The sequence below is a fragment of the Salmo salar genome, chromosome ssa28 (genome assembly GCF_905237065.1).
Source record: "Salmo salar chromosome ssa28, Ssal_v3.1, whole genome shotgun sequence".
Classification (NCBI taxonomy): Eukaryota; Metazoa; Chordata; class Actinopteri; order Salmoniformes; family Salmonidae; genus Salmo; species Salmo salar.
Window position 1 is genome coordinate 19,886,330 of NC_059469.1, and position 27,771 is coordinate 19,914,100.

A 27,771-nucleotide genomic window follows, 5' to 3' on the forward strand; every position below is an offset into this window, starting at 1 on the left:
ACTGAGTAGCAGGCTAGTGATTGCTTTGCAACACTTGCAGTTAGCCACTGATTCCTTCCAAACCACTCATTGTTGAATTTGCAATTTCCAACTTGTTGTGTAATGTTTATGTCCAATGGCTGATGAGCAACGATACGTTTTATCTATAATTTCTCTTCATATTGAACAGGATTTGCCAGTAGATTGTTGGCTTGATTTTTGAAGATGTCTAGACTGCTAGCCTAGATTTTGAAAGTATGATGTTGACATGATCAGTCCAATCAAAGCTACGGTAGATATGTGATTTGACACCAAGAAATAAGTACTTAGCTTCCTAGTACATATTGAAATTAAAAAGCTTTATGACAGACTTTTTGAAGGGTTACTGCCTTGCGGGGGCAGCGCAGGTGTCTGGTACGCAACGCCAGTGCATGTCATGGGCACTGAACTGATCTATTTGAACACTGAAAGAGGTGACAAAGGTGTATGAATAGAATGGATGAGGCAAAAATCCAAGGAATTTATTTGGATGGTCCACATTTGTCTCGACTGAACATTTAGAATTTAATTCAGTTGATATATAACTTTTCTAAACACATACAGATTGGAGAGAGAAAACAATAGGTTAATAGTACCCTCTTTTGGTAATTTCGGTTACCCAGAAGTAAAATTATCTTGCGAAAGTTAGTCATTTCCTCATTTTTTCTTGCCATTTCATCTGTCCACAAGAGATTAGGTTAGAGGAAATATTTTCTGAGAAGATATGACTGAGTCTGAGATAATATAAAAAACATTTTACAGTTAATATAACTTTTCCTGCATAGTAAGGTTCTTTATTAATGGGCTTATATTTCAAAAGGAAATCACAGAATATAAGATTTTATTTTTCACAAAGGCCTAATAATTTAGCACACAAAATCATTAAAATATCATATTTGAATACATTATTACAACATAGTGATTTTACCCAGGAGCCTTCTGTAGATAACATTTATATAGGACTTACACACAAAAACATTGGTATGGCATTGGTTGAAGCTCAATGTTAATTCAAATCTCCCTACCATTCTTGTTTTTGCCTTTCTATTGCACAAGGGTGACTACTGAATCCAAGATTCAAATGTGAGGAGCAAAATTGCACAAAACAGAGCAGTGAATGTTTCTTTGCAGTACAATCCAGGCACAGTACATCCAGTGTCACAGGTAAGTGAGAAAAATGTATTCACCAGTGTCAGATAGGAAAATAAATGTTATTTGATACTGTGAGCTTATAATGACACATGTTAAAATCTACATATCCCATTAGTATAAAGGATTGTGCTGAACTCTAAATCCAAATACTAAAAGTCTACAAGGTCTTTCTTTCAGTCATACTGTCAAGATAACCTGGATTTGGTCAAATTCTACCTATTGAATGTTCAGAAATGTACAATTGGTACCAATGGAAGGCCCAAAAACATCTTTGAAGATTCATTTTGTGATTGTATTTTATGTAAATCAAACATCCAGCATACAATCCATCAATGAAATAATAGCCAGTGGTCAAATAGGTGAAATAGCATAAGATTTGCATGGATATGCACATAATTTTGATAACTGATCAGTGGTGGTTTATTGTTTGCTTTATCAACTGCAATGTAAGATATTTGATTATCATCCACATTTATGTCAACGTTCCTTGTATATCAGTGCTCTGTATGTTTGCCATTGTCTTTGAAATAGGCCTACATAATTGACAATGCTAGCTTCACGTTTTGGATAACTTGTTACAAATAAATGCACACTGTGGCTAGTTTATTAGGTACACCGATCTGGTACCGAGTCAGACACCCTTTTGCCTCCAGAACAGTCGGAATTCTTCAGGGCATGGAAACATTGCTAAATTGTTATCAAGGGACTTAACATTCCCGACACCACCCCCATCATCCTCTACCGTTGACACCAGGGCCATGGACTCACGCCGCTTACGCCAAATCCTGACTCTCGCATGACGCAACAGGAATCAAGATTCGTCAGACCAGGCAATGTTTTTTTTACTCCTCAATTGTCCAGTGTTGGTGATTGCGTGACCACTGGAGCTGCTTCTTGTTTTTAGCTGATAGTGAGACCCGGTGTGGTCGTCTGCTGCAATAGCCCATCCGTGACAAGGACGGATGAGTTGAGCGTTCCGAGATGTCGTTGTGCGCCGTTAGTTGCCTGTTTGTGGTCTGCCTGTAAGCTTGCACTATTCTTGCCATTCTCCATCGACCTCTCATCAACAAGCTGTTTTCGCCCTCAGGACTGTCGCTGATTGGATGTTTTTTTGTTTGTCTCACCCGTCTCGGTAAACCCTAGACACTGTTGTGCGTGAAAAGCCCAGGAGGCCGACGGTTTAATATACTGGAACCTGCATGCCTGGCACCGACGATCATACCATGCTCAAAGTCGCTTCGGTCAATCGTTTCACCCATTCTAACCTTCAATTGAACAATAACTTATTGCCTCGATGACAGTCCACCTGCTTTATATAGCAAGCCACGTGACTCACTATCTGAAAGCAAGACCCAATTTTGAGAAAGGGTTGGCGTACCTAAGAAACTTGCCACTGAGTGTATATTTTTTCATTCCGGTAAATAGTTATTTAATACAAAAAAGACAGCTTTTGCTTTCTTGAAAAGGCATAGTGACTAATTTATAATATTTACTTGACATAGGCCGTACTTCAAAGTTTTGGTGTCATTCATATTTTCTGCATATCCTAACCTCAGAGATGCACTATGCAGAACTCGCGCCGCCATTTCCTGGTGGCTGAAACTAATAGTTTGCTTAATTTCAGTTTGTGTGACAAAACTAGGAAGCACCGTGTAGAGAATCATTGTACCATCTAAACCACTGTGAAATATATTTTTAGAATAATTTACAGCTTTTTAAAGCTGGTGTACAAAACCGAAAGTAAAAGGTGTAAAAACGAAACTTAACAGGAAGCATAGAAATAGCACACATAGAACAGATTTACCCCTTAGACTTGCGCTTTCAATGAGTGACTGACCTATAACATTTCTATGCAAATTTGGTCAGGTCACCCAAAAAGTTACATATTGCAGCTTGAAGAATGATACTCAAGTTGGGTGTCCTAAAGAAGAGAATCCAAACCTACTGGCTGTCTCAAAATGAATCCCCGTCAGCGCTACGAGATGGCTCTGCAATATTAAAATCATCCATGTTCCAGTTGATATTCAAATGCTTCCTTGCAAATAGCTTTAAACTGATTCACACACACCACTGACAGACTGAGGAGTGTAGCAGAGCGCAGCGTGATTAGCACATCACCACACAACTAAAGGCAGTTTCTCTACATTTAAGGCCCCCCCTCCCCTACCACAGCTCTTTTCAACGCAACGCTTGCTTTTGCCCCTCTTGAAGGAAGGCTTGTTTCTCCATCAGCTTCCTGAAGAGGCCTTGGCGGTTGCCCAGGAGCTGTGCATGCTGACCACACTCCACCACACGCCGCTGGTCCAGCACAGCCACGGCGTCAGCGTTCTGGATAGTGGAGAGGCGGTGGGCGATGATCAGCACTGTGCGCCCATCCATGAGCCGCTCTAGAGCCTCCTGTACCAGGAACTCATTCTCTGCATCCAGAGCACTGAGGAAGAGGGGGATGGAAAAGAGGGGGCAAAAGTGAATAGAGGTCCATGAGTTATAGCGCACATGTCATTGGGTTGTTTGACCCTGCTTCACCCAGCTGAATGACCTTGCTTAACTGTCCAAAATGGAGGAAGAGCGACTCATGTAAAATGTGATTAGACCATGCACAGTCAGTGTCTTACCTTGTAGCCTCATCAAGTAGAAGTATCTTGGGGTTCTGAGGGAAGGGAGAGAATGCATACATTACAACATTTGTCCATTTGACTAAAACATAAAATTGTTGATGCATGTAATCGGGTGTAATTAAAATTACCTTAAGCAGAGCCCTTGCAATAGCAATTCTCTGTTTCTGACCACCTGTTGGTTAAAGCAAAACTAGTCATTACGTTAAAGCTGTTAAAGAAGCGATGGTTTTAGTTATGAACAATAACTCTGTAGTTAGATCATTCCGGTTTGAGAATGCCCAGTGAAGTCCAACACCATTACAATTTATTTTTTTAGGAACACCTATCAACTACATAATCACATCACAAAATCAAAGAAAATTCCTGATATGCATGCATTTGTCTCACCTGACAGTAGAACACCCTTTTCTCCCACCACAGTGTCAAAGCCTTTTGGGAAACCTTGGACAAACTCATAAGCGTTGGCGATCTGTGCAGCCCGGTGGATTTCCTGAACTGTGACCGTGCCAGAGTCGGGCGCTCCATAGGCAATGTTATCAGCAATGGAACAGGAGAAGAGTACAGGCTCCTGCAGACGCACAGAGGGAGAATACCACAGGGTTAGACCACATGTCAAAGCACAACTTAGCCACAACAATGGGAACATATTGCCTACTAATAATAGTCATGTGACCAATTACCTGACTAACAGTTCCAATGTGACTCCTCAGCCAATAAGGATTCAAATCTCTCACATCATGCCCGTCGATAGTGATCACACCTATACAGCAAAAAAGGATCTCTAAATCAGAAGACTGTTGATGAAATGGAAGACATACAGTGACATGAAGCTGCTGTAAGAGATGTCCTCAGCTGTAGTCCTCACCTGCAACTGGGTCGTAGAGCCTGAGCAGCAGGGAGACCAGAGTGGATTTGCCCGATCCGCTGGGCCCTACCACGGCCATGACGGAGCCAGCAGGCACAGAGAGACTCAGGTCCTGGAAGATGGGGGCGTCTTTGCGGGTTGGGTAGGCAAAGGAGACATTCTGGAACTCCAGTTGACCCTTAAGCTGCTCCGGCCTCAGCACAATACCCTCTTCAGAGAAATGAGGAGGAACATGGACATGTAAGTTTACATGCCAGTTTAGATGCAGAGGACTACTAGACAAGTGTGATGTAATTAAGGTTTTTTGCACAATGCTTTCGCAGTGTGGTCTAGAATGGCAGGGCTTGATGCTGACCATTGAGGGGGAACTCGGGCTTCCTGTCCAGTAGCTCCCAAAGCCGTGCCCCTGCGCCAAAGCCCTTCATCAGTTCAGAATAGAACGAGCTCATACCTGTTCAACGAAACAGACATTTAAACAGCTGCTCAGACAGACTAGGGAATAGAGAGAATCAATTTCTTATTAAAATGGAAATTCTAACAGTGTGATTTGTTCATTGATTAATGAGCGGGGGTTTTCCTCAGAATGCAAAGGCAATGAGACAATTATATATGCCCTACCTGCAATGCTAATGCCCACCCAGAAGGCGTACATGAGGAAGGAAGAGAGCTCTCCCACAGTCATGTGTTCACTGGCCATCAATAGCCCTCCCTTATACAGCACTGACAGGATGATGATGTTGCCACTGAGTCCAGTCTAAAAGACACTCATACAAAACCAGTTACAACCCAATGACCCCCGAAGAAACACAGGTCATAAAAGCAGAAGCTTCCACCACAGATCGCACAACTCTGTGGTTCCAGTCTTTCAAAAGACCAAAAGGGCTTGACTACATTTCAACTAACGTTGACTGAGAAAATGTTAACAACCACTCCATTTCTCTTTAGGGAACATTGGGCAACATTGAATTGTTGGATGCTCACCGCGCCAAAGAAGCCAGCCCTCAAAACGGCTTCCTGTTTGGCCAGGTGGAGAACATAGTTGGCCTTCTCCGTATACTTGGCCACCTCTGTCAGCTCCTTACCAAACGCCCGAACTGTCCTCATGTTGCTGATGCGTTCTTCTGCCAACTACAAGACAACACAGTATCAGTCCGATCAATTGGTTTCAATAATAAAAAATAAAAAGTATGATTAAAAAACCTGGTGTCTATGTAGTCTGCTTGGAGAATAATCTACGGCGCAACAATGCTTCAGTAATGACTAATGTTGTGCAGTTAGAACGGGTCTCGTCTTACCTGTGTGGCCTCAGCCAGAGAGTCCTGTGTACGTTTGGATATGGAGCGCAGGTATCTCCCATATATGACAGCTAGGCCAGCCATAGGAGGCACAATCAGCAGCACAAAGGCTGCTAAACTTGGTGACACGTAAAACTGTTGGCAGAGAACGAGGTGCCAGGAAATGTGAGGAGGCAATTCAGCTCAAGTCTTAAGCCTGCTCGGTTACCTTTTTATAAAGGGATTTTGAACCTGTAAAGCCACTAACGACTGGAGAGGATGTGTGAACATATTTATCATGAATGTTTTCAACTGTACTATATTTACTATGATAAATGAGTTAGGATATTTTTTAGAAATTACATCCTAGGAATATATAGTAACCAAGGAGGAAACTCAAGGAATTAACTCAAATTCTAAATATACTTGTTGTAACATGAAGAACTTGGGTCAAACCAGATCCTATGTAGGGGGACCAGAACAATGACAGTAACCAGAACAATGGAACCGCTAAGGAAAGCTGTACATGAAAGAATGAAAAATCACATCTTCCTAATGTCAAACCAGTTTTACATCTGAATACAACTTGCATTCCCATGTGACTCAAAATCTTAGAACTGATCCCAGTACAGAGTAGAATGGACTTTAACACACCCTTTACAAACAAATGTGGGGAGAGGGCTGTTTCTCACCATCATGCTGACCCCAGCTGTTGCCTGGGCGACAGCGCGGAGCCCATCTGAAAGGTTGTCTGTGACGGAGCGGCCGATGAGCGCCGTGTCTGCAGATAGGCGGTTAATGAGTTCCCCGGTACGGGTCTTATCAAAGAAACCCACCTCCTGCCTCAGAATCGAGGAGAATAGGAATACACGTAGATTTCTCACAATCTGTTGCCCTGCAAGAGTCACATATTTTTGAAATGTTTGATTAGTTCCTCTGTATGGCATCAAAGTCACGATAGTCATAACAAAAAAAATCCAGAGATGGACATCTGTTTAATATGTAAACCCACTCTGCATGCACTGAAAGCAAACGGTGACGCTCACCTGAGATTTGCATGAGGTAGACACGGGCAGCATTAGCGGCGCCCCCACAAAGGAATACCCCTGAGAGCATGATACACAGAGAGCGGAGGGAGGCACTGAAGTCCTCTGAAGAGCTGGTGTAGATAGTGTCAATGACTTGGCCCAGGAAGAAGGGCGCCGACATTGTGACAGCACTGGAGACCATTAAGAAGCCCACAGCCGCTGAGGACGATAGTATAGAAAATAAAATATAAGAATCAAAACAAGTATCGTTACTGTATTATTGTTTAAAAAGGGAAACTTTCATGACAACAAATAGGGCCCAAGTAAGGAATAAACTATGTAATTTAGTCAACCCTCCACAGGCACAAGTTGGTGATAACATCATTATTTCAGTGGTCATTTTCGAAGATATCCCTGTGGTGACCTTAAATGACATGGCCTACCTGACAGTCGCAAGCGCTCAGGGTGGGCAAGTTGTAAAATCCTTTTGACATCCTCAGTGGGTATCCGAGTTGGGGATTGTTTTGTTTCCGTTGACTGCAGATCTTTGCTGTCAACTTCTTGTTGTGTTGCTTGTTTTGAGTCTGTTGAAGAGCTGTAGTTGGCCAAGTTTACAGTTGTTGTCCATGACCTCCTCAACAAATGGGGGGGTATGGTGAACTGTCTAAGTGGTACACAGGGCACAAGAGAGTTACATCTCCTCGGGTGTAAAAGCGAAGAGCGTGCCACAGGTTCGAACCTTTTCCCACTCACCTCTCGCCCCTTTCGTTGTCCCCTGGACGTCTGGCATTCTAACCAAAATAGTTTATGTACACGGGAGTGAAGCGCGACGCCTGGACATTTTGACAACTGCAACAGCAACAGTCCCATTCTGCAAGACAGCTAGTGAGCGACTCAGACACATAAAAGCAAGAAAAACAAACTCCAGTGCGTTGTTTTGCCAGCTAGCTACCAAATGACCAGAACATAGCAAGAAAGTGCGAACGAGCATGTTACATTTCACATACGATGAGGCCAGCGAATTCCAACATAAGAACACAGTTAGGTCAACGTCCTCCTTCGTGTCCAGCCAACACTAACGACAAATGATAATGTCTATTATATTGTGGGTTCCTGGCGGTTATTCATCATTATCTGTTCGTAACAGCCACATTTAGGCGAAGTTATCTTTATCGCGCTGGGAGCGCCCTGTCACAACAATATGTCTGTCGATAGGAGTGACATGTCGACACAATCTGCAGGCGACAAGGCAGCCTAACGGTAACCGACTGTCAGAAGTGCACAACTCTACGAAAAGAAAAACCGCTCTGTTCAATAGAAAAGGTGACCCCCGGAAAATAACCAAGCTGCTTCTTGTTAAAGTCCCTGACGGAAATCAATGGCCGACGATATAAGAAAAACTTTGAAAGACATTGCTAAGCGAACTCGATTAATCGATGTCATCTTCCACAGAAACATATAAACTCAGCAAAAAAATAAACGTCCTCACTGGCAACTGCGTTTATTTTCAGCAAACTTAACATGTGTAAATATTTGTATGAACATAACAAGATTCAACAACTGAGACATAAACTGAACAAGTTCTACAGATGTGACTAACAGAAATGTAATAATGTGTCCCTCAACAAAGAGGGGGGGGGTCAAAATCAAAATTAACAGTCAGTATCTGGTGTGGCCACCAGCTGCATTAGGTATTGCAGTGCATCTCCTCCTCATGTACTGCACCAGATTTGCCAGTTATTGCTGTGAGATGTTACCCCGCTCTTCCACCAAGGCACCTGCAAGTTCCCAGACATTTCTGGGGAGAATGGCCCTAGCCCTCACCCTCCATCCCAACAGGTCCCAGATGTGCTCAATGGGATTGAGATCCGGGCTCTTCGCTGGCCATGGCAGAACACTGACATTCCTGTCTTGCAGGAAATCACGCACAGAACGAGCAGTATGGCTGCTGGCATTGTCATGCTGGGGGGTCATGTCAGGATGAGCCTGTAGGAAGGGTACCACATGAGGGAGGAGGATGTCTTCCCTGTAACGCACAGCGTTGAGATTGCCTGCAATGACAACAAGCTCAGTCTGATGATGCTGTGACACACCGCCCCAGACCATGACGGACCCTCCACCTCGATCCTGCTCCAGAGTACAAGCCTTGGTGTAACGGTCATTCCTTCAACGATAAACGAGAATCCGACCATCACCCCATGTGAGACAAAACCGCTACTCGTCAGTGAAGAGCACTTTTTGGCAGTCCAGTCTGGTCCAGCGACGGTGGCTTTGTGCCCATAGGCGACGTTGTTGCCGGTGATGTATGGTGAGGACCTGCCTTACAACAGGCCTACAAGCCCTCAGTCCAGCCTCTCTCAGCCTATTACGGACAGTCTGAGCACTAATGGAGGGATTGTGCATTCCTGGTGTAACTCAGGCAGTTGTTGTTGCCATCCTGTACCTGTCTCTCAGGTGTGATGTTCGGATGTACTGATCCTGTGCAGGTGTTGTTACACGTGGTCTGCCACTGCGAGGACAATCAGCTGTCCTTCCTGTAGCGCTGTCTTAGGAGTCTCACAGTACGGACATTGCAATTTATTGCCCTGGCCACATCTGCAATTCTCATGCCTCCTTGCAGCGTGCCTAAACCACGTTCACGCAGGGACCCTGGGCATCTTTCTTTTGGTATTTTTCAGAGTCAGTAGAAAGGCCTCTTTAGTGTCCTGTTTTCATAACTGTGACCTTAATTGCCTTCTGTCTGTAAGCTGTTAGTGTCTTAACGACCGCTCCACAGGTGCATGTTCATTCATTGTTTATGGTTCATTGAACAAGCATGGGTAACACTGTTTAAACCCTTTACAATGAAGATCTGTGAAGTTATTTACAGTTTTACGAATTATCTTTGAAAGTCCTAGAAAAGGGACGTAACTTTTTTTTGCTGAGTTTATTATTAATAGTGGAAAAAGTAACCAAATAATTTTTATAAAATTATATAAAGTAATTTATCCATCATTTGCTGTAATATTTCTCAGTATGTTCCACTTTTAAGTGCTTTAAAGATGGTTAATTTCTCAAATGTATATGGACAAATGGCATAATTTTTTCCCGTGAATAACTATGAACTAAGAATAAGAATTTGTTCTTAACTGACTTGCCTAGTTAAATTAAGTTTACGTTTAAAAAAAGTGAGCAATCATCAGCACTCGATTGTTTTTGTCTGGAGACAGTGGAGTTCAAAGGGTAAAGGTTAAAGTTTGTCTGTAAAAACACCGGAACACGTGTTGGTGTTAAAATAGTAAGTAACATCTAACATAATTTGCTAACAAAGTCGGTTTATAATTCATAATTTTATTAAAATGAGTAGTGTTTGAATTGTTCAGACATTGCCTCGTGTTTTCTTAGTTAAAAGCACAGCTGAAAGACCCATGATTAGCTTAACATGATTTAGCTTAGCCGTGCATGCTAGCCGTTGATCAAGTAGATTCTCGCTTGTTCTTTCTAGCGTCTCTTTCGATTTTGTTACAACCTCATGACACACTAAATATGAATGACTTTAACTTGTATTATTTACTTCTTTCGACTTGACATGTCATTTTTGACAGATGTTAGCATTGCAGAAACAACCGTGGCGAGTTAGTAACTAAAGCTAGTACTAAATATTTGTATATCTGTACTAGAACAGTAATAGCTCATCATGTAGTAATACTATGTCAATGCTACTTGCTATAAAACAAATCTGATTACACGTTTGTTTGACCAGTGCACTCCAGGCATCGTACATTTAGCATTTCACGGCAAGGTCTACCTACACCGGTTGTATATGGTGCATATGACATACACATTTATTTTATTTTTATTTCACAATCATATGGATTCTTGCGGTTTCAAGTCCATTCACTAGCTTGCTCCATTATACCAAGCAGTCAGAATTTAACTTTAAGTAAACGTCTCCCTCTACTGGCCAAATAAGATAAGTCCTTTAGTCTGAAGACTGTATTGACTCAGGTCAATTTCTCCACAGGCCAGGCTTCAGATATGGCTGCCATGTACTCTGGTATTCACTTGAAGCTCAAAAACCCCAAGACACCCTGGGTGGACAAACTGAAGCTTGCCCGTTTTGCATGGATTTCATCACAGTGCTTACTTCCTAACAAAGAACAGGTAACACATCTGCCCGTCATCAGATATTAGGTGAATTACACCAGCATGTTTATCGTATTGTCTCTGTAAACCTTATTTGTTTTTATATTGAAGTGCTGTGTCCTATATCTCCTTACAGGTACTCTTTGATTGGATAAGTCATGCATTGACAGGCTTTTACAGTAAGAAAGTGGAGTTGCCACAGGTGGTGGTGGAAGGCTTGTGGATCTACCTGGATGATATTTTGCACAGCAAAAAGCTACACAGTGTGTTGAGCCAAGGAAAAACCATCAGCCTTCGTTTGGCAGTAGCGCAAGTAAGTTGGTCGTAAGTGCCGATGATCAGTATGTAATCGCTACACTTTTAACAGCTTAAGTTAGTTTGATGCTTTTCAAGATAAGGACATTGATGGTACAGCATACCACCCTGCATCTCACTGCTGGCTTGCTTCTGAAGCTAAGTAGGGTTGGTCCCTTTATGGGAGACAAGATGCTGCTGGAAGTGGTGTTGAATGGGCAGTAGGAGGCACCCTTTCTTCTGGTCTAAAAAAAAATTACCCCAATGCCCCAGGGCAGTGATTGGGGACATTGCCCTGTGTAGGGTGCCATCTTTCTGATGGGATGTTAAACTCTCTGTCGTCACTAAAGATCCCATGGCGCTTATTGAAGGAGTAGGGGTGTTAACCCCGGTGTCCTGGCTAAATACCTAATCTGACCCTCATACCATCACGGTCACCTAATCATCCCCAGCTTACAATTGGTTCATTCATCCCCTCTTCTACCCTGTAACTATTCCCCAGGTCATTGCTGTAAATGAATGTCTTCTCAGTTCACTTACCTAGTCAAATAATTGTAAAAAAAAAAAAAAGCACTCCTGTTTTATTGAATGTATTGATTTTTGACAGGTGATTTTTCTTTCCAGGTTATTATTGAAAGGATTCAGGAGTTTGCCTCAGGGACCTCCTCAGCGTCTGTCTCCACCGTGTTGAGCTGCTGTCAGGGCATCCTTTCCTCCTCAGTCCTCTCTGTCACATTCACCACTAAGTACGAGCTACTGGTGGAGCTGTTGGCCAAGCTGTGTGCCCTGGGCTGCTCCAAGCTCAGTCAGCAGCAAGCCACAGACCCCCTGACACCCCAGGTGTTTGAGGTCCTCCTCCTTACCCTGAGTAGCTACCTCGCGGTCCAAAAGCAGCAGGCCAACGCCAACCGCGTGTTTGCCCAAGTCACAACACACCTGCTCCAGCACCTCCTCCTGCTCAGACACCTACTGACTTCCAGGGCCTGGATGGCTGAGGATGACCCCCGTGTCCGCCAGCACCTGAGTAGGGACATCCGTGGGAAAGTGGACACCATCCTGCAGTCTGCCCTCTTCCTGCCAGACCACCTCCAGGCCTATAAGGAGGAGCTCCTCTCAAAGGAGGAGCCAGGGATGAAGAAGGGAGCAGCAGGGAAGGGCCTACTCTCCCCAGTCAACTCAATACTCTCAAAGCTTTGTGCACAAGGGTACTGTGACACTGATCTCCATTTTGCGGTCAGGTCGAGTTCCCTCCCACTGCTCTTCAAGTTCTCTCTGGATGCCTACTGTAAAGGAGGAGATAATAAAGTACTCTGCTTTCACATGTTAACACAGTTAATCGCTGCCTTGGATTTCACAAATGAGGTTACTCTCAAAGACCTGTTTGATGGTGAAAACTGGAGCTTAGCTCTGCTGGCTTTGGAGAACCTCTTGAATTTATGCTTGACGGCAGACATTTACAATGTGGCGGCTGACAGGATAAAGTACAAGGAGGTTCAGTTGATTTTTTACAGGAAGGTGGTGAGGCTGTTGTTCGACAATGCCCAGCCCAGCATATCAGCATGGTACCGCTGTCTAAAAGCCCTGCTCAGTCTCAACCACCTGATCATAGAGCCGGACCTGGACGAGCTGCTGTCGGCAGGATGGATTGATTCCGACTGCACAGAGCCACGGGTTAGGAAGGCACGTGAGGCCCTCATCTCCTCTGTTCTCCAGATCTACGCCAAGTTGAGGCAGCTCCCCAAGCTCTTCGAGGAGCTCCTGGCTGTCATCTGCCGCCCAGCAATGGATGAGCTCCGACAGCCCGTTCTCCCAGAGGCAGTGCATAGAACGCTCAGTACATGCCTTCTGGACAACCCCACCAGCCAGAGTCTGGAAATATGCTGCCTCATTTTAGAGAACGTAACAAGCAATGTACTCCCGGATCTGGAAGGAAACGGAGACATGTCCCTGAAGTTGTTCTCCTTGAGTGTGCTCTTGTACTCTGTGTTGTTCAGCCTGAAAACTTTGGACAACAGCACACCAGTTCCTGTTGTGAGGCAAACCCAGGCTCTGATGGAGAAGATGCTCCAGGTGGTGAAGCCAGTGCTGCAGCTGGCTCAAGGCCAGGCCCCAGACGTTCCTGGGTGTCAGAAAGTCCAAGACGCAGGCCTTCTGCTAAAGTACACTTGGGTGGAGGTGGACACCCTCTTTCAGATTCACTGTACGAAATACACATCTCCAGTGGACCCAGCTAGCGTTAACATACTAGACGACATAGGTATTCTCCTCTCTGGTGTGATGGCGACAGGTGAAGATCAGGCCTCTCCCATCGGCCAGGACTGTAGCCCCATGACCCACCTCCTGCAAAAACTGCTCACTCTCCAACAAATGAAGAAAGTTATCCTAAGTAACGAGCTCTTGGCACAGAGTAGAGCTTCAGATGTTCTCCGCTTAGCAGCCCAGTACATTGTGGGGAGAGGAGATCCTCAACTCTGCCAGCAGAGTGACCAGCTATGGGACCGTCAGGTCAGTAGTGTGGATGCCAGCACGTACCCAGTGGCTCATTGGTACCTCGTTACCACAAACCTACCAATGATCTCGCCATTCCTCACTGAGGAGGAAGTGTGTCATATAGCTGATGTTCTCCTCAGCTCCCTACTTCAGAAGACACCAGATGACACCACTGAGAGGCTGTCTGTCTCTCTCATTTCCAAAGATCTGCTTGAGAGCCTTGTTCTTGTCGAGTTACCCACTATTTACTCTGCTGTTGTCAGATGTGTCACTCAAAGGATTTTGGGGATTCTCAACGGCAACCCAGACATGGCCTCTGTCTGTCCTGCACTCATGAAGTTGAGTGAATTAAGCTGTTCAACAGCCGGAGACAAAGGAAGTGCAGTAACTCAGTCAGACGGTGATGTCAGTGAATCCCATTCTGCTTTGAAGAGACTGGAGGCCATAGCCCAACACATACTGAACTCTAGTACGACTGGAGCCTCTATAACCCTATCTCAACGTCAAGCCGATAACCTTTTAAGCTTACTTCAAGTCACCAATGCTCTTAACCCAGATGGAATGTCCTCTGAAGACTTTTCAGGGCTCTTTTTGCTCTTAATCCTCATGGTCACAGACACACAGCTACATAATGATGTGAAGCCTGCCGTAACAATACATCTGCTGAATCAGCTCTTCAGTCTCATGGGGTTGCTTCTGGCAGGGAATAATTCCCATCATGTTTTAAAGATTGTGCATGGGAGTAGCCTCTTGGAGGCAGCTTTGACAGCTCTCTTTTCACACAGCAATAAGGGCCTCTTTCAAACTGTAGACAGCTCTGCTTGGCTGACTTTCCTAAAAACCGTCCAGGATTTCATCCAGTCCCTGATCCTATTGATAATCCACAGAAAGAGCAGTGTCCGCCTTAACCTGGAGAAATTCACCACCTACTTGGTCAATAGTGAGGTGGCCGTTATGGCTTTGTCTTCTCTCCCAGGAAACATTGAAACAGGGGGCCTGTTCGCCATACAGCTCCTGCTTGCGTCTATGAACACACTGTGCCAGGCCATGACATCCAGCCTCAGGACAACCAAGCAGCTAGATGAGACCCTGAGTCAATTACTGGGGAAGACCACTGCTGTCATGGGCCCTGCCATCCAGGCCAGCCTGAGGGCTCAGACAGGCAGTCTGCTAGACCAGGCCTTCTCCGTGGATGTGGTGACCGGGATGGTGAGGAGCGAGCTGGCCTGTGCTTACCCCCAAGATGAGCCTAGCGAGGGCATCACACAGGAGAGTCTAAGCCACATGGGCATGTACAGGAGCTTCAGCCAGCAGATCCTCAGAGAGCTGTGCCCGTCCCAGCGCCCCATGGACTTCCTGGTCTCATCGCTCCACTTCCTCTCAGCGTACTACGCTGCTGCAGAGATTACCAAAGCACTAGGCCAGGAGGAGCTCTTTGTGGCAATTCTGCAGAATGTCCACAAACTGCTTGCAGGTACGCGCTCTTATTCCACAACAATGAACATTTTTTTTTATCAGACTTGGTACAGTGTATTCTGAGATGCTCACCTGTGTGTGCGTTGTGTGATTTCCTGCTGCTCATAATATCTGTAAAATAGCCCTCAAGTAAATGTCAAAATACATTTCCTGTACCATCGCTGACAGACATTGATAACTAAAACAGACATAATTAAGAATTTGCACAGAATTTCTCTTGAACACAAAATAATAATACAAATTATTATAAAAAAATATTATTCAAAAGAATTGTACATTTAGAAACCATCTCAATTTCCCAGTAATGGATAAATTAAAATGATAGCTTTATGGATAGATACTATTATTTTATGTTAACCATAACTCTTCTGTGTTAGCCCCATGGCTGTCAGTATCAGAGGTGAGGTACCTGGAGGAGCCAGTAAAGGAGCTTCTGGACCAGCTGATGGTCAGGAGTACCCCAGAACAGTTCCACCTTCTGCTGCTGCTGCTCCGAGACGGACTGGATACCTCCAAGTTCAGGAGCGGCTGTCATAGGGTAAGTGTTATATTTACTGCAAGTGTTACTGTACAAGTTGTGATATTACTAGCTTCTGTAAAATTATGCTATCTGAGTTACAAGCTACTGTATTTGGTGTCCTGAATACTTAAACACTGAAGTCTGGATAACATTTTCTATATGGGCTACTAAATTGTAGTTAACGCCACCTTTAAAACCTAGCCATATAGTTTTCCTAATAAATACTTCAGCACAGGAATCCCTCAATTTTCCCTCTTCTCAGTTCTCCTCTACAGAGATTTTCCCAAAAATGTTTATGTGGGCTTTGTTGACACACTACAAAGAGCACACTGTATTTTGCAGGAAGTCCTTTCAACTGTGACGATAATGAAGTTGCTTGCCAGCAGCCTGCTTCCAGAAACCTGCTTAAAGGCATTCTGGCTCATTGCACCTCAGATCATATCTGCCTTAGTAGTAAGTATTCACTGTGACATTTGATGTGCTGGTTTGGATCAACAAGGATTGTTTATCCAAATCAATTGATGCCACTGAAAAATATTATTTGAGCTAGAATCACTCAAAATCCAATTATGTTGAAGGTACAATGTATCCTTCTCACTTAAAAACCTGCGTCTTTCTCACTTAAACCTGCATCCATGTTTCAAGAGGGACAAAGCATTGGCTTTGGCATAGACTTATCATCGACTTAAAGGGTAAATGTGTTTCCTATCTAACGTAGAAACCCCCTTTGGGCATTGCAGAGAGCACTGTAATTAGAACCACAGTCTGGCTGTCCGTTACAAAGCATGTCACGCTTCTGCTCTGCTGCACTGTCTCCTGTGTCTTGGATCTGATACAGGGGAAGAATTTATTTAGCTGGGGAAAGCCAATTTTGGGCTGCAGCAGTAAGTGTCTCTCCCTCCCTGTTGCTGTCCCATTTAATCAAGCTGAATCTGGTTTAATTTATCAATATTGCCCCTTCTCACCTCATTGCAACTCTGCAGGAATAACTAACGTTAGGTGTTACAACACAACTACAATCCCTCACTGTGTTCACAACACTTACAAACAGGAATGTTGTCTCATACCTTAATTGGTCTACCAGTATATCAGTTTTTCTCTGTTCTCTCTATGGGTTACTTAGCCCTATTGCCAAATCCAAATGTAAACTTTCATTGCTTAATTGACACATTTATTTACTTATTGTTGTCAACAACCATAGTAAAACATTGAGACATCACATTTTGAGAACCCATACAGGATGTAGTACTTCACTCCTTGCTAGTTTCTCTCTTTCTGTCCTCCATCTTAAATCCATATTCCTCATTATATTCATCTCTGGTTCAACTCCCACTGTCCTCTCTGCTCTCTCTCAGTTTCTAGTGAAGGAGGCTGGCAAGGAGCCAACCCTGACTGCTGCTCTGACCGTGCCAGTGTTGGACACTCTGACAGCCATGCTCCGTCAGGGGGAGGGGATGCTCTCCAACCCCCACCACGTGACCATGGTGCTGGGGGCCCTGCAGTTTGTCCCCCTTGAGCACCTGACGATGGAAATCTACCACACTACCTTTGAGGCCATTCACGAGGCTCTGTTTGCAGTCATCCAGTGTCACCCGCAGGTTAGTGGCCTGGGTTCGATAAATGTCACTTCATGCATCTTTTATGTTTCTACTTCAACCTTGGGCACACGGATGGTCAGTGGTGGAAAAAGCACCCAATTGTCTTACTTGAGAAAGTAATGATACCTTTTAAAAGAATGACTCAAGTAAAAGTGAAAGTCACCCAGTAAAATACTACTTGAGTAAAAGTATTTGGTTTTAAATATACTTAAGTAGCAAAAGTACTGTAAATGTCATTCCTAAAATATACTTAACGATCAAATGTAATAGTATAAATCGTTTCAAATTGCTTATATTAAGCCAACCAGACCATTTATTTTATTTACGGATAGCCAGGGGCACGCGCCAACACTCAGACATAATTTACAAACAAAGCATTTGTGTTTAGTGAGTCACTTTCATAGCAGCCACGTTGTATTCCTTCTCGCTTCTAAGCGCGCTCCTCCTCACCTTTTCCCTTCGCTTGTGGACTTCAATGCACAACACATCAGCTGTATGTGACCAAGCAAAAAAAAAAGACTTTCCAAACCATAGCATAACTGCTACACACAGCCTACATCGTTGTTACCATATTAGCTAAAGTAACATCATAGCCAACGTAGCTAATATAATTAACGCATTAGTAAATCTGCTACAATCGTGCAGTAACGTTAAGCAAAATCAAAAGCTTACCTTGGCTTGGAAGAGTTTGTGTTGTTGGATAGTCATAGCCAGCTAGCTTACATAGCATCCCTCTGTTTGAACTGGGTGTTTGGGTAGGCTAAACTAGCTAGCTGCATTTACTAGCTTTGTAAGTGAAAATTATGAAATATAGCTCTTGCTTCTTCATTTTTTAAAGAAATTTAATTGTTAAACTATTGTCTGTCTTTGAGTCAACTACCCACCACATTTTATGCACTGTAGTGCTAGTTAGATGTAGTTTATGCTTTCAGAACTAGATTCTTTCTCTGGTCCTTTGATTGGGTGGACAAGTCAGTTCATGCTGGAAGAGTTCTGATAGGTTGGAGGACGTCCTCTGGAAGTTGTCATAATTAATGTGTAAGTCTATGGAAGGGGGTGAAAACCATGAGCCTCCTAGGTTATTTATTGAAGTCAATGTACCCAAAGGTGGACGGAAGCTTGCTGTCCTCCGGCAACACTATGGTGCTACCCTTGTCTCTCAATATGCCCTTTGCCCACTGTGTTCTTTGATATATTTTGGAGGGTGGCTTGTGCTGAATTACACTACAGCAGAGCACATTTTGCCTGGGGTTTGCATCACATTTCCCCTCTGAAGTACAACACAAGAGTCCCTGTTTTGTGCTCTTCTAATCTCTCGTTGTGGATTAGTTTCATATTCACAAATATGGCCTTCTCATTTGTCCCTTTCACCCAGACACCCTCAGGGTGTGAGGATGAATCATTGTCAGTGCTGGGGGATTGCTCCATTTCCCTCCTTCCCGTATGCTAAAAACTCAAGCCTGGCTTCTCGGTAATCGAAAGCCTGAACACTTTAAAATGTCCATGCACCAAGTGCCTGATTTGTTTCATTTGCTGTTCACGTCGAACAAAACAGCATTTCCTTTATTGTGTCATAAACAATGTAATGCAAGGTTTAGACGTGTAGATGGATACCACGGTTGCATGCTAAGATGCTAGCGCAGACGTGCACTGCAGCAAAGGGAATATTAGTTTCTCTCCTGGCAAGCGAAACAGTTGGCATGCCTTGTGTTCTTAGCAACGCACATGCACCGTCCACCTGAGGATGTCTTTTTCAGCCATCTATTTACTGTGCTCGAGGAGTGCAAAATCCACTTGTCACTTCAATCGCATTTGGATTGATTGCTTTCATTTTAATCCTGTGACTTTCATATTTTTGCTTGTTCCTGTTGTTTTTTTCCACCCGTTAACGTTACAACCGCGGAAACGTTTGTAATTACCTATCAAACACACTCCAGTAATGGCTGAAATGGTCTTAATAGAATAGATTGTTTTTCTGTTGAATCTATAAGAACGCTAAAGCTTCTCAGGGATTTAACATACCGTCTCGACACTTAGACCGTACCCAAACCGGCCGTGCACATGCCATCGTGCGCAAATTGATTTTGTCCCCCCACACCAAACGCAATCAAGACACGCAGGTTAAAATATCAAAACAAACTCTGAACCAATTATATTAATTTGGGGACAAGTTGAAAAGCATTAAACAATTATGGCAATTTAGCTAACTAGCTTGCAGTTGCTAGCTAATTTGTCCTATGTTGCTAGCTTGCTGTTGCTAGCTAATTTGTCCTGGGATATAAACGTTTATTTTACCTGAAATGCACAAGGTCCTCTACTCGACAATTAATCCACAGATAAAACGGTCAACCGAGTCATTTCTAGTCATCTCTCCTCCTTCCAGGGTTTTCTTCTTTGGACTAATATAGCGATTGGCAACTAACTTACATAAAAGGTGTATTACCACCACCGATCTTTCAGTCACCCACGTGGGTATAACCAATGAGGAGATGGCACGTGGGTGTCTGCTTCTATAAACCAATGAGGAGATGAGAGGCAGGACTTGCGCGATCAGCGTCACAAATAGAACTGAGTTCTATTTTAGCCGTTGACAAATCAGACGCTCATTGGCGCACACGAGCAGAGTGGGTGCAATAATTGAATAACATGTATGTCTACATTTATTTTGCAATCGCACGCGAGGAAAGCAGTGTAGTTAGCATGTTAGAGTGAAAGAGAAGAAAGATCACTTTATTTTGATGGGTGTTCATTTTTTGTGGAATTTTAAAAACATACAATTGAAATGTTTACAAATTTAGATGCGCTGAATTTAAAACAACTTCCGAAAATGAACACTCGAATTATAATGATATGTTTGATCTCGCAAACAATGTAAAGTATAGGTGTGATTTAAAAAAAAAAAAATTATTAGGGAGAGATCTAATTTTAATGGGGCGAGGGGTGATCCAAAATAGGGGAGGGGCAAACTTTTATTTTTATTTTTTGCTGAAGTTTGGGTTTTTTGGGGGGCACACGGGATGGTACTGCGTTTATTTTCCCTGCTTTACATTTGCTTTCCTGCTCGTTTTTTCCCTATAAACAATAGCTTGACTTACTTTTGATATTACCCTAATAAAGTTTAGAAATGTTTGTGAAGGTTTGGTATGGTGTGGCTATTATTAAGCTTTAGCTACTGCAGGCCTATTTAAAAAAAAATATATATATATATATTATTATTATTTACAATGACGGCCTACACCGGGCAATCCCGGGCGATGCTGGGACAATTGTGCGCTGCCCTATGGAACTCCCAATCACGGCCGATTGTGATAAAGCCTGGATTCGAACTAGGGTGTCAGTAGTGACGCCTCTAGCGCTGAGATGCAGTGCCTTAGACCGCTGCGCCACTCGGGAGCCCCAGCGCTCCAACTGATTTGAACTTCAGGTGAGGAAGACTACAAGAGTTACACCTATAATCTAACAATATTATGCTTATCTCTGTACAAACTATTTGGATCGAAAATCTGTACGTCTGTCCGTATAGCAGACGCAGTAGCCGTCTGATGAAGTTAGTTTTGATGTCTTCACTATTATTCTACAGTATAGTGAAAATAACCCTTGAATGAGTAGGTCTCCAAACTTCTTTTTTTTAATTGATAAATAAAATGAATCAACCAATCCAAACTGTATAGAGGCCAATTGATGAATGGAAAGAGACATCTGTTACGAAACACCAAACATTTTAATGACATTCGGAGATTGCCAAGCCTTCAATACTGGGTAAGCCTACAAGGTAGGGAGGGATGTATTGTCTGTTTGTCAAGATTAGAGGTCGCCCGATTAATTGGCATGGCCGATTTAATTAGGGCCGATTTCCAAGTTTTCATAACAATCGGCAATCGGCATTTTTGGATGCCAATTATGGCCGATTACATTGCATTCCGCGAGGAAACTGCGTGGTAGGCTGACCACCAGGCTGACCACACGAATGCAGCAAGGGGCCAAGGTAAGTTGCTAGGTAGCATTAAACTTATCTTTATAAAAAACAATCAATCTTAACATAACTAGTGATTAACTACACATGGTTGATATTACTAGGTTAACTAGCTTGTCCTGCGTTGCATATAATCAGTGCTGTGCTTGTTAATTTATCATCGAATCACAGCCTACTTCGCCAAACGGGGGATGATTTAACAAAAGCTAATTCGCAAAAAAAGCACAATCGTTGCACGAATGTACCTAACCATAAAAATCAATGCCTTAAAATCAATACACAGTGGTATATTGTTTTTAAACCTACATATTTAGTTAAAAGAAATTCATGTTAGCAGGCAATATTACAGTTGAAGTCGGAAGTTTACATACACTTAGGTTGGAGTGTATGTAAACACTCATTTTTCAACCACTCCACAAATTTCTTGTTAACAAACTATAGTTTTGGCATGTTGGTTAGGACATCTACTTTGTGCCTGACACAAGTAATTTTTCCAACAACTGTTTACAGACAGGTTATTTCACTTATAATTCACTGTATCACAATTCCAGTGGGTCTGAAGTTTACATCCACTAAGTTGATTGTGCCTTTAAACAGCTTGGAAAATTCCAGAAAATGATGTCATGGCTTTAGAAGGTTCTGATAGGCTAATTGACATAATTTGAGTCAATTGGAGATGTATCTGTGGATGTATTTCAAGGCCTACCTTCAAACTCAGTGCCTCTTTGCTTGACATCATGGGAAAATCAAAAGAAATCAGCCAAGACCTCAGAAATAGATTGTAGACATCCACAAGTCTGGTTCATCCTTGGGAGCAATTTCCAAACGCAGAAGGTACCACGTTCATCTGATCAAACAATAGTACACGTTTAAACACCATGGGACCACGCTGTTGTTATACGGCTCAGGAAGGAGACATAGTCCTCTAATTCCTATAATAACTACAACCTAAAACTTCTTACCTAGGAATATTGAAGACTCATGTTAAAAGGAACCACCAGCTTTCATATGTTCTCATGTTCTGAGCAAGGAACTTAAACGTTAGCTTTTTTACATGGCACATATTGCACTTTTACTTTCTTCTCCAACACTTTGTTTTTGCATTATTTAAACCAAATTGAACATGTTTCATAATTTTTTTGTTGGCTAAATAGATTTTATTGATGTATTATATGAAGTTAAAATAAGTTTTCATTCAGTATTGTTGTAGTATAGATACATACATGCATATACACTACCGTTCAAAAGTTTATGGTCACTTAGAAATGTCCTTGTTTTTGAAAGAAAAGCAAATGTTATTGTCCATTAAAATATCAAAATACCTAATAATGAACCCTTTTGCCCTTAGAACAGCCTTAATTCGTCATGGACTCTACACTCTTACCTGGCAACCTGGTCAGCGTGCACTGCGCTCGGCCCGACACGTGTCGCTAGTGTGCGATGAGACAAGGATATCCCTGCCGGCCAAGCCCTCCCTAACCCGGATGACGCTGGGCCAATTGTGCGCCGCCCCATGGGCCTCCCTGTCGCGGCCAGCTGCGACAGACCCCGAACCCAGAATCTCTGGTGGCACAGCTAGCACTGCGATGCAGTGCCTTAGACCACTGCGCCACCCGGGAGGCACCCGTTTTCTTTATTTTAACACACACACACAAAATACCTGATACAATAAGAAAATATACAAGTGCATTTTAAGGGGAAAAAAGTAATACCTGAATTCCCACAAAAATCCCTGAACATTCATTATTTGTCCATGCCAGTAAAAAAAAATTCTGTGGTATAATTCAGTCAATATCTGGGGATTATAAAAATTTTACAAATCTTCACCCATTGTCCAATTGTTACATTTATTAGAATTGTTTTTAACAATTTCGATGACCGTTGCTAGTGTTTTATCATTTACCCAGGAAATCATATTGTGCATTCAGTGTCCACTGATCTACGGACTGACCCTTAGAAAGATTGTCTGGCAACTCAGGTTTATAAGAACAATTCTCGCTGTATCAGAATTTGAATCATACATCCAAATTCACAACATTATCCTATTTGCAGTACTTTGACAACGACTATGCTGCAGGTTTTTCAGTCTCAATCCCGTCGGGCACCAGGTTACTGTAACATATGATGTTAGCTGATACAAAAAATACCTATCCAGACGTTGAAAGATGCGTCAGCAAAGTCTGAGCAGAGGAACACAACCAGAATCTTTCCCTGGCTTGATTCAGCCTTTCACACAAGTACCCAAGGCAGTGACTAGCTTACCCCTTCCCCATTCGCCTCGACTATTATTCTCCGTCAACCTTGGATCCAGGCCAGCACCTAAGTTAGCCTGTTTCAATCTGACATTGAACATATTTTGAGGGTGGTAACCAGGGAAAATATCCCACTGCCTCCCGCTGTAGGCAATGAAGCAGTTTCTTTTCTCAGAGACAAACTTCAGAATCAATTTCTGGAAAGGGCTGTTGGTCTGTGCCAGAGGGGCGCTTAAGTGGAGGCAGATGTGCTCTGGAGAGGGGCACGTCTTTGGCGTGAACACTGGAGGGTGCATGGAAACTATTACCTCGCTGACTGATGACTCATAGGAATATCGCAGCGCCTGAGAAATGTGGCCCAGTTTTTTTTCCTCTCTCTTTCTCTCTTGTTTAGAGACTGATGGCACATGACTAAATCTAATCAAATCTAAATGTCTTGCAAATGCAATGTTGTCAAAGTTGAACTTTTTGTAACGTGGCCCTATTTTGGTATGTACCCAGGTGATGCTGAAAGCGGCACCGTCCTTCCTCAACTGTTTCTACCGCCTGGTGGTCTCCATCATGCATGAGGGGAGACAGAAGGGCGAGGCCGAGAGAGGTAAGGCCATCGGTTCATGCATTCAATCATTTATTCACTCACCCATCCACCACTTCATACAGTAATCTAAGTATTCACCCATTAACTCATAACCTCAAGTGATAGGAATGACATTTGCGTTTACAGGAATTGGCTAAGTGTTCTTCCAGTAAATTATTTAGCAGTTTCTATTTTCCTGTTGGTTCCCATTTAAAGAGGACCAGCCACCCATCTTCATGTGTATTAAATGTATTTTTCAGCATTTAACCATCACACCCCCTTGATAAATATGACACCGCCTGTTGTTTTAAAAGTTGACATGATATTTAGCCTGGGTTCCTCCCAAGGGAGTCCTCTGTAGAAATGTGCTGTCAGTGTCAAACGACGCCAGCATACTGTCACCAGGCTAACCAGTCCTGTTAATTGGGCAAGAGTATTTCAAGGCATTGAATTATGTTATAGGTGAGTCGTATGATGTTATACTATGTAAGAGGTGGTCGTGCCCGCTCCACATTCCCAAGCAGACTACACATGAAGCTGGGCCTATTTTAATCCGCTGACCTTACCCAGTGGGAAGAGAGAAAGGAGAAGAATGGTTTCTCCTTCAGTAATGTTACATTTCTGTTGCTGGTTGTATGCCCTGCTGGTCCCCGTGGACTGGATTAAAAACAACGTGAGGGAAATACAACAACAAAAAATCCCACTGAGGGTGACAGAACTGTCGAAGGAGACATGAAAAGCACAGTGCACAGCTGGAGTCCCAGCCAAGCTCGTGGATGAACACCTTGTTAAAACCCTGTAATCCTGTACTGCTAAATGCATCCCGTATGAGTTTAATCATTGTTGAGGAGCTGTATTCAGCTATGTGATCAGCATATTCAGGATACATTGTTTTCCTGTTTCTGAAAGGAACAACATCAGAGCTTACCTGACGTTATTGACGAAAAGGAAATAATGACGTACTCAATTATTCAACAGTAATCGTCTTCAGGTGGGGTTTATTTGTTTTGATATCATAGATAACACGTTCTTAATGAGAAGAATGTTAGTGTTCGTCTTCCATAGCCAAAGGAGGCCACCACTGCAGACATCTGGGCTGACCTCCCCTGTTCCAGACAGAGGAGGAAGGGTCAAGAAGGAAAAATAGAGTGGAGCAGCTCATTCGTTTTAACTAGCATGTCAGGCTCAGCGCGTCATGTAATTAGTTCCTGGCTGGCTCTGCGAAATATAGTAACCCTCACAGGGGATACATTTCATGGAGACTGGGTTGTTTGGCAATACCTGCCACCCAGACAATGGTGGCCATATTTCTCCTCTGTGGCTATAGCTATACTGTACATCCAATGAGTCACGAGAGGAAAAAAAGGGATGGATAAATTGTTCCAACCGGGCCTTTGTTATCTAATGGGCTAAACTGTTTGTTTTATGCAGACTGTGAGCATAAACATTAGTCTATACACAATTAGAATGGTTAAATGGCTCTTGTTGCTCTATATTCTGCTCTTAGCTATCATGATTGAAGTCTCAGTTTAGACAAAACCCTGTTCTTATTGTACTGCTCTGTCACAATATATTCATTCTCAGCCCGCACCCTTGGGATTTGATTCAAATGCTGCGCTTTCATCAGAAATACAGCCCATGTCTGTTTTAGGAGAACCGTACACTCTGAACACACACTGCTGCATCGCTCAGTCACCATTTCGTAGAAGTTGTACCACTTCTGGAGTTCTGGCTGAAATAAATGTTTAGCCTTCAGTGTTTGGTGTGGTCTAGTTTTCAAAACGCTTTGCTCTTCTATTCCCCAGCTCCTGAGATCGATGCGGAGGTGCTTTTGAAGTGTGCTCGTCTGGTGGAACGCATGTACTCCCACATCGCCACCACAGCCGAGGGCTTCACTATCCTCTCCTCCTTTATGGTAGCACAGTACGTCAGCGAGCTACAGAAGGTAAGATCTCTGGTTTTCTCTCATCAAGGAAGATGGCCGCGACGTTTCACTCACAGTTTTAAAAGGCGATTAGGCTATTTTATTATACTTTTGCAGGTTGAAAACAACATGGATTTTCGGCCTTAAATGGCCTCCAGATCTTCCTTCTTTCCTTTATCATCCCTCACAAGCCCTTACATCTGAAGGAAATACACTATCTGCACATTGAATACCAGGATTTTAATTTGATCCATTGCTGTTTGTTATTGTGGAGTTAAACCATGCTTGGTATTGCATTTAGAGCTGCTAAGGCAAGTCCTCTGGACTTCTCAGATTTGAAGGAAAGAAGTCAACATTTTCATTTCCGCCATAATCTTGTCCCAACCTGCGCCAACTTGTCCTCTAAAGGACTCTACTTACTGTAGACTCTGGTAGAATATTTGTCTGTCTCATTATGTGATGCCGTCTGAGCATATCTGGCACTGTCTCAATGTGGAAAAACCACATTTCTTCCTAGGGTCTACGAGACTGCATTCACATTACATGACTGCGTGTCATAGTCAGCGTTTTCCATGGAACAGGCAGGGAGAGGGAAGAAAATGTATGCCCTCTACTGTAAGTCGCTCTGGATAAGAGCGTCTGCTAAATGAAATGACTAACATGTCATTTAGCAAACTCTAAGATGCATGAGGATTGATTTGTAATAGCAAACTCTTTGAGTAAGGATTAAACAAAGGATTGGTTAAAGCAGTAGTTCAACGCTACCATTGTTCTTTCCAGGTAAACTAAGCCAAGAAACACACCTCCGTATGTGCCTTGGCATCTCTAAGAGGTTTTGTTGAGGCACTGTCCAGTTTCCAGCTGGCAGTACATTATGTTCCTACCAGGCTTTCAGAACTGCTGCAGCTGCATTCACAAATAAAGGTGTAAAAAAGTTGCAAAACACTGATCAGCCAGCTCACTCATCACACCAACATTATGTTTCTTAGTCCATTTTAATACCCCTTCCCCAGCCTCACTCTGTCAAATTGAAACCCTTGCCTCCCTTCTCCTTTCCGCTCTCCTCCACGCCCTCAAGGTTACTCTGCAACCAGACATCAAGAGCCACCTGACAGAGGGAGTTTACAGGATCCTGGACCTTTGTGTTGAGCAGGACGTTAAGTTTTTGAATACCACCCTCCAGATGGGTGTCAGAGAGGTGTTCAACGAACTTTATGGCAGTTATACTCATTACCATAAAACCCAGCGGCAAGGAGAGGAGAAATACACAGCCTGATACTCCCCTCTACCATCTCGCTTTCCAGAAATACTTTTTCTTTATAGCAGCCAAGTTTTTTTTTTTAAACAACTGTTTAAACATGTAAATTTGATTTTTTTATGTTTGTGTGTTTAGTAATGGGACAAAAAAAAGGTAATTGACAACAAATCATGTCTCAAGTGTGTTTATTTGAATACCTTGTTTGGTCTTTCTTGTATTGATGGCTAATGTACTGTAACTTTAGACTGTCCAATTTTCAAGATTTGATTTACAGTGCCTTCAGAAAGTATTCATACACTTTGACTTATTAAAAATTGTTACAGCCTGAA

General features: G+C 43.0%; 2 protein-coding genes across 2 annotated transcripts; one reads left to right on the forward strand and one right to left on the reverse strand.

Annotated features, from left to right (window-relative positions):
* Positions 1–786: 786 nt before the first annotated feature.
* LOC106589657 (ATP-binding cassette, sub-family B (MDR/TAP), member 10) lies at positions 787–8,342 on the reverse strand. The gene is made up of 13 exons (XM_014179899.2): positions 7,399–8,342; positions 6,974–7,174; positions 6,620–6,822; positions 5,949–6,083; positions 5,635–5,781; positions 5,272–5,407; positions 5,009–5,104; positions 4,654–4,863; positions 4,469–4,548; positions 4,176–4,356; positions 3,917–3,960; positions 3,786–3,820; positions 787–3,601 (listed from the first exon to the last, which is right to left on the reverse strand). Exons 1-13 carry the CDS (start codon positions 7,823–7,825, stop codon positions 3,349–3,351), a joined length of 2,148 nt encoding a protein of 715 aa, XP_014035374.1. The 5' UTR covers positions 7,826–8,342; the 3' UTR covers positions 787–3,348.
* Positions 8,343–10,146: 1,804 nt separating this feature from the next.
* LOC100286441 (URB2 ribosome biogenesis homolog) lies at positions 10,147–27,771 on the forward strand. The gene is made up of 10 exons (XM_014179901.2): positions 10,147–10,232; positions 10,959–11,098; positions 11,217–11,393; positions 11,999–15,338; positions 15,718–15,878; positions 16,203–16,313; positions 17,216–17,458; positions 24,185–24,281; positions 26,066–26,205; positions 27,263–27,771. Exons 2-10 carry the CDS (start codon positions 10,973–10,975, stop codon positions 27,458–27,460), a joined length of 4,593 nt encoding a protein of 1,530 aa, XP_014035376.1. The 5' UTR covers positions 10,147–10,232; positions 10,959–10,972; the 3' UTR covers positions 27,461–27,771.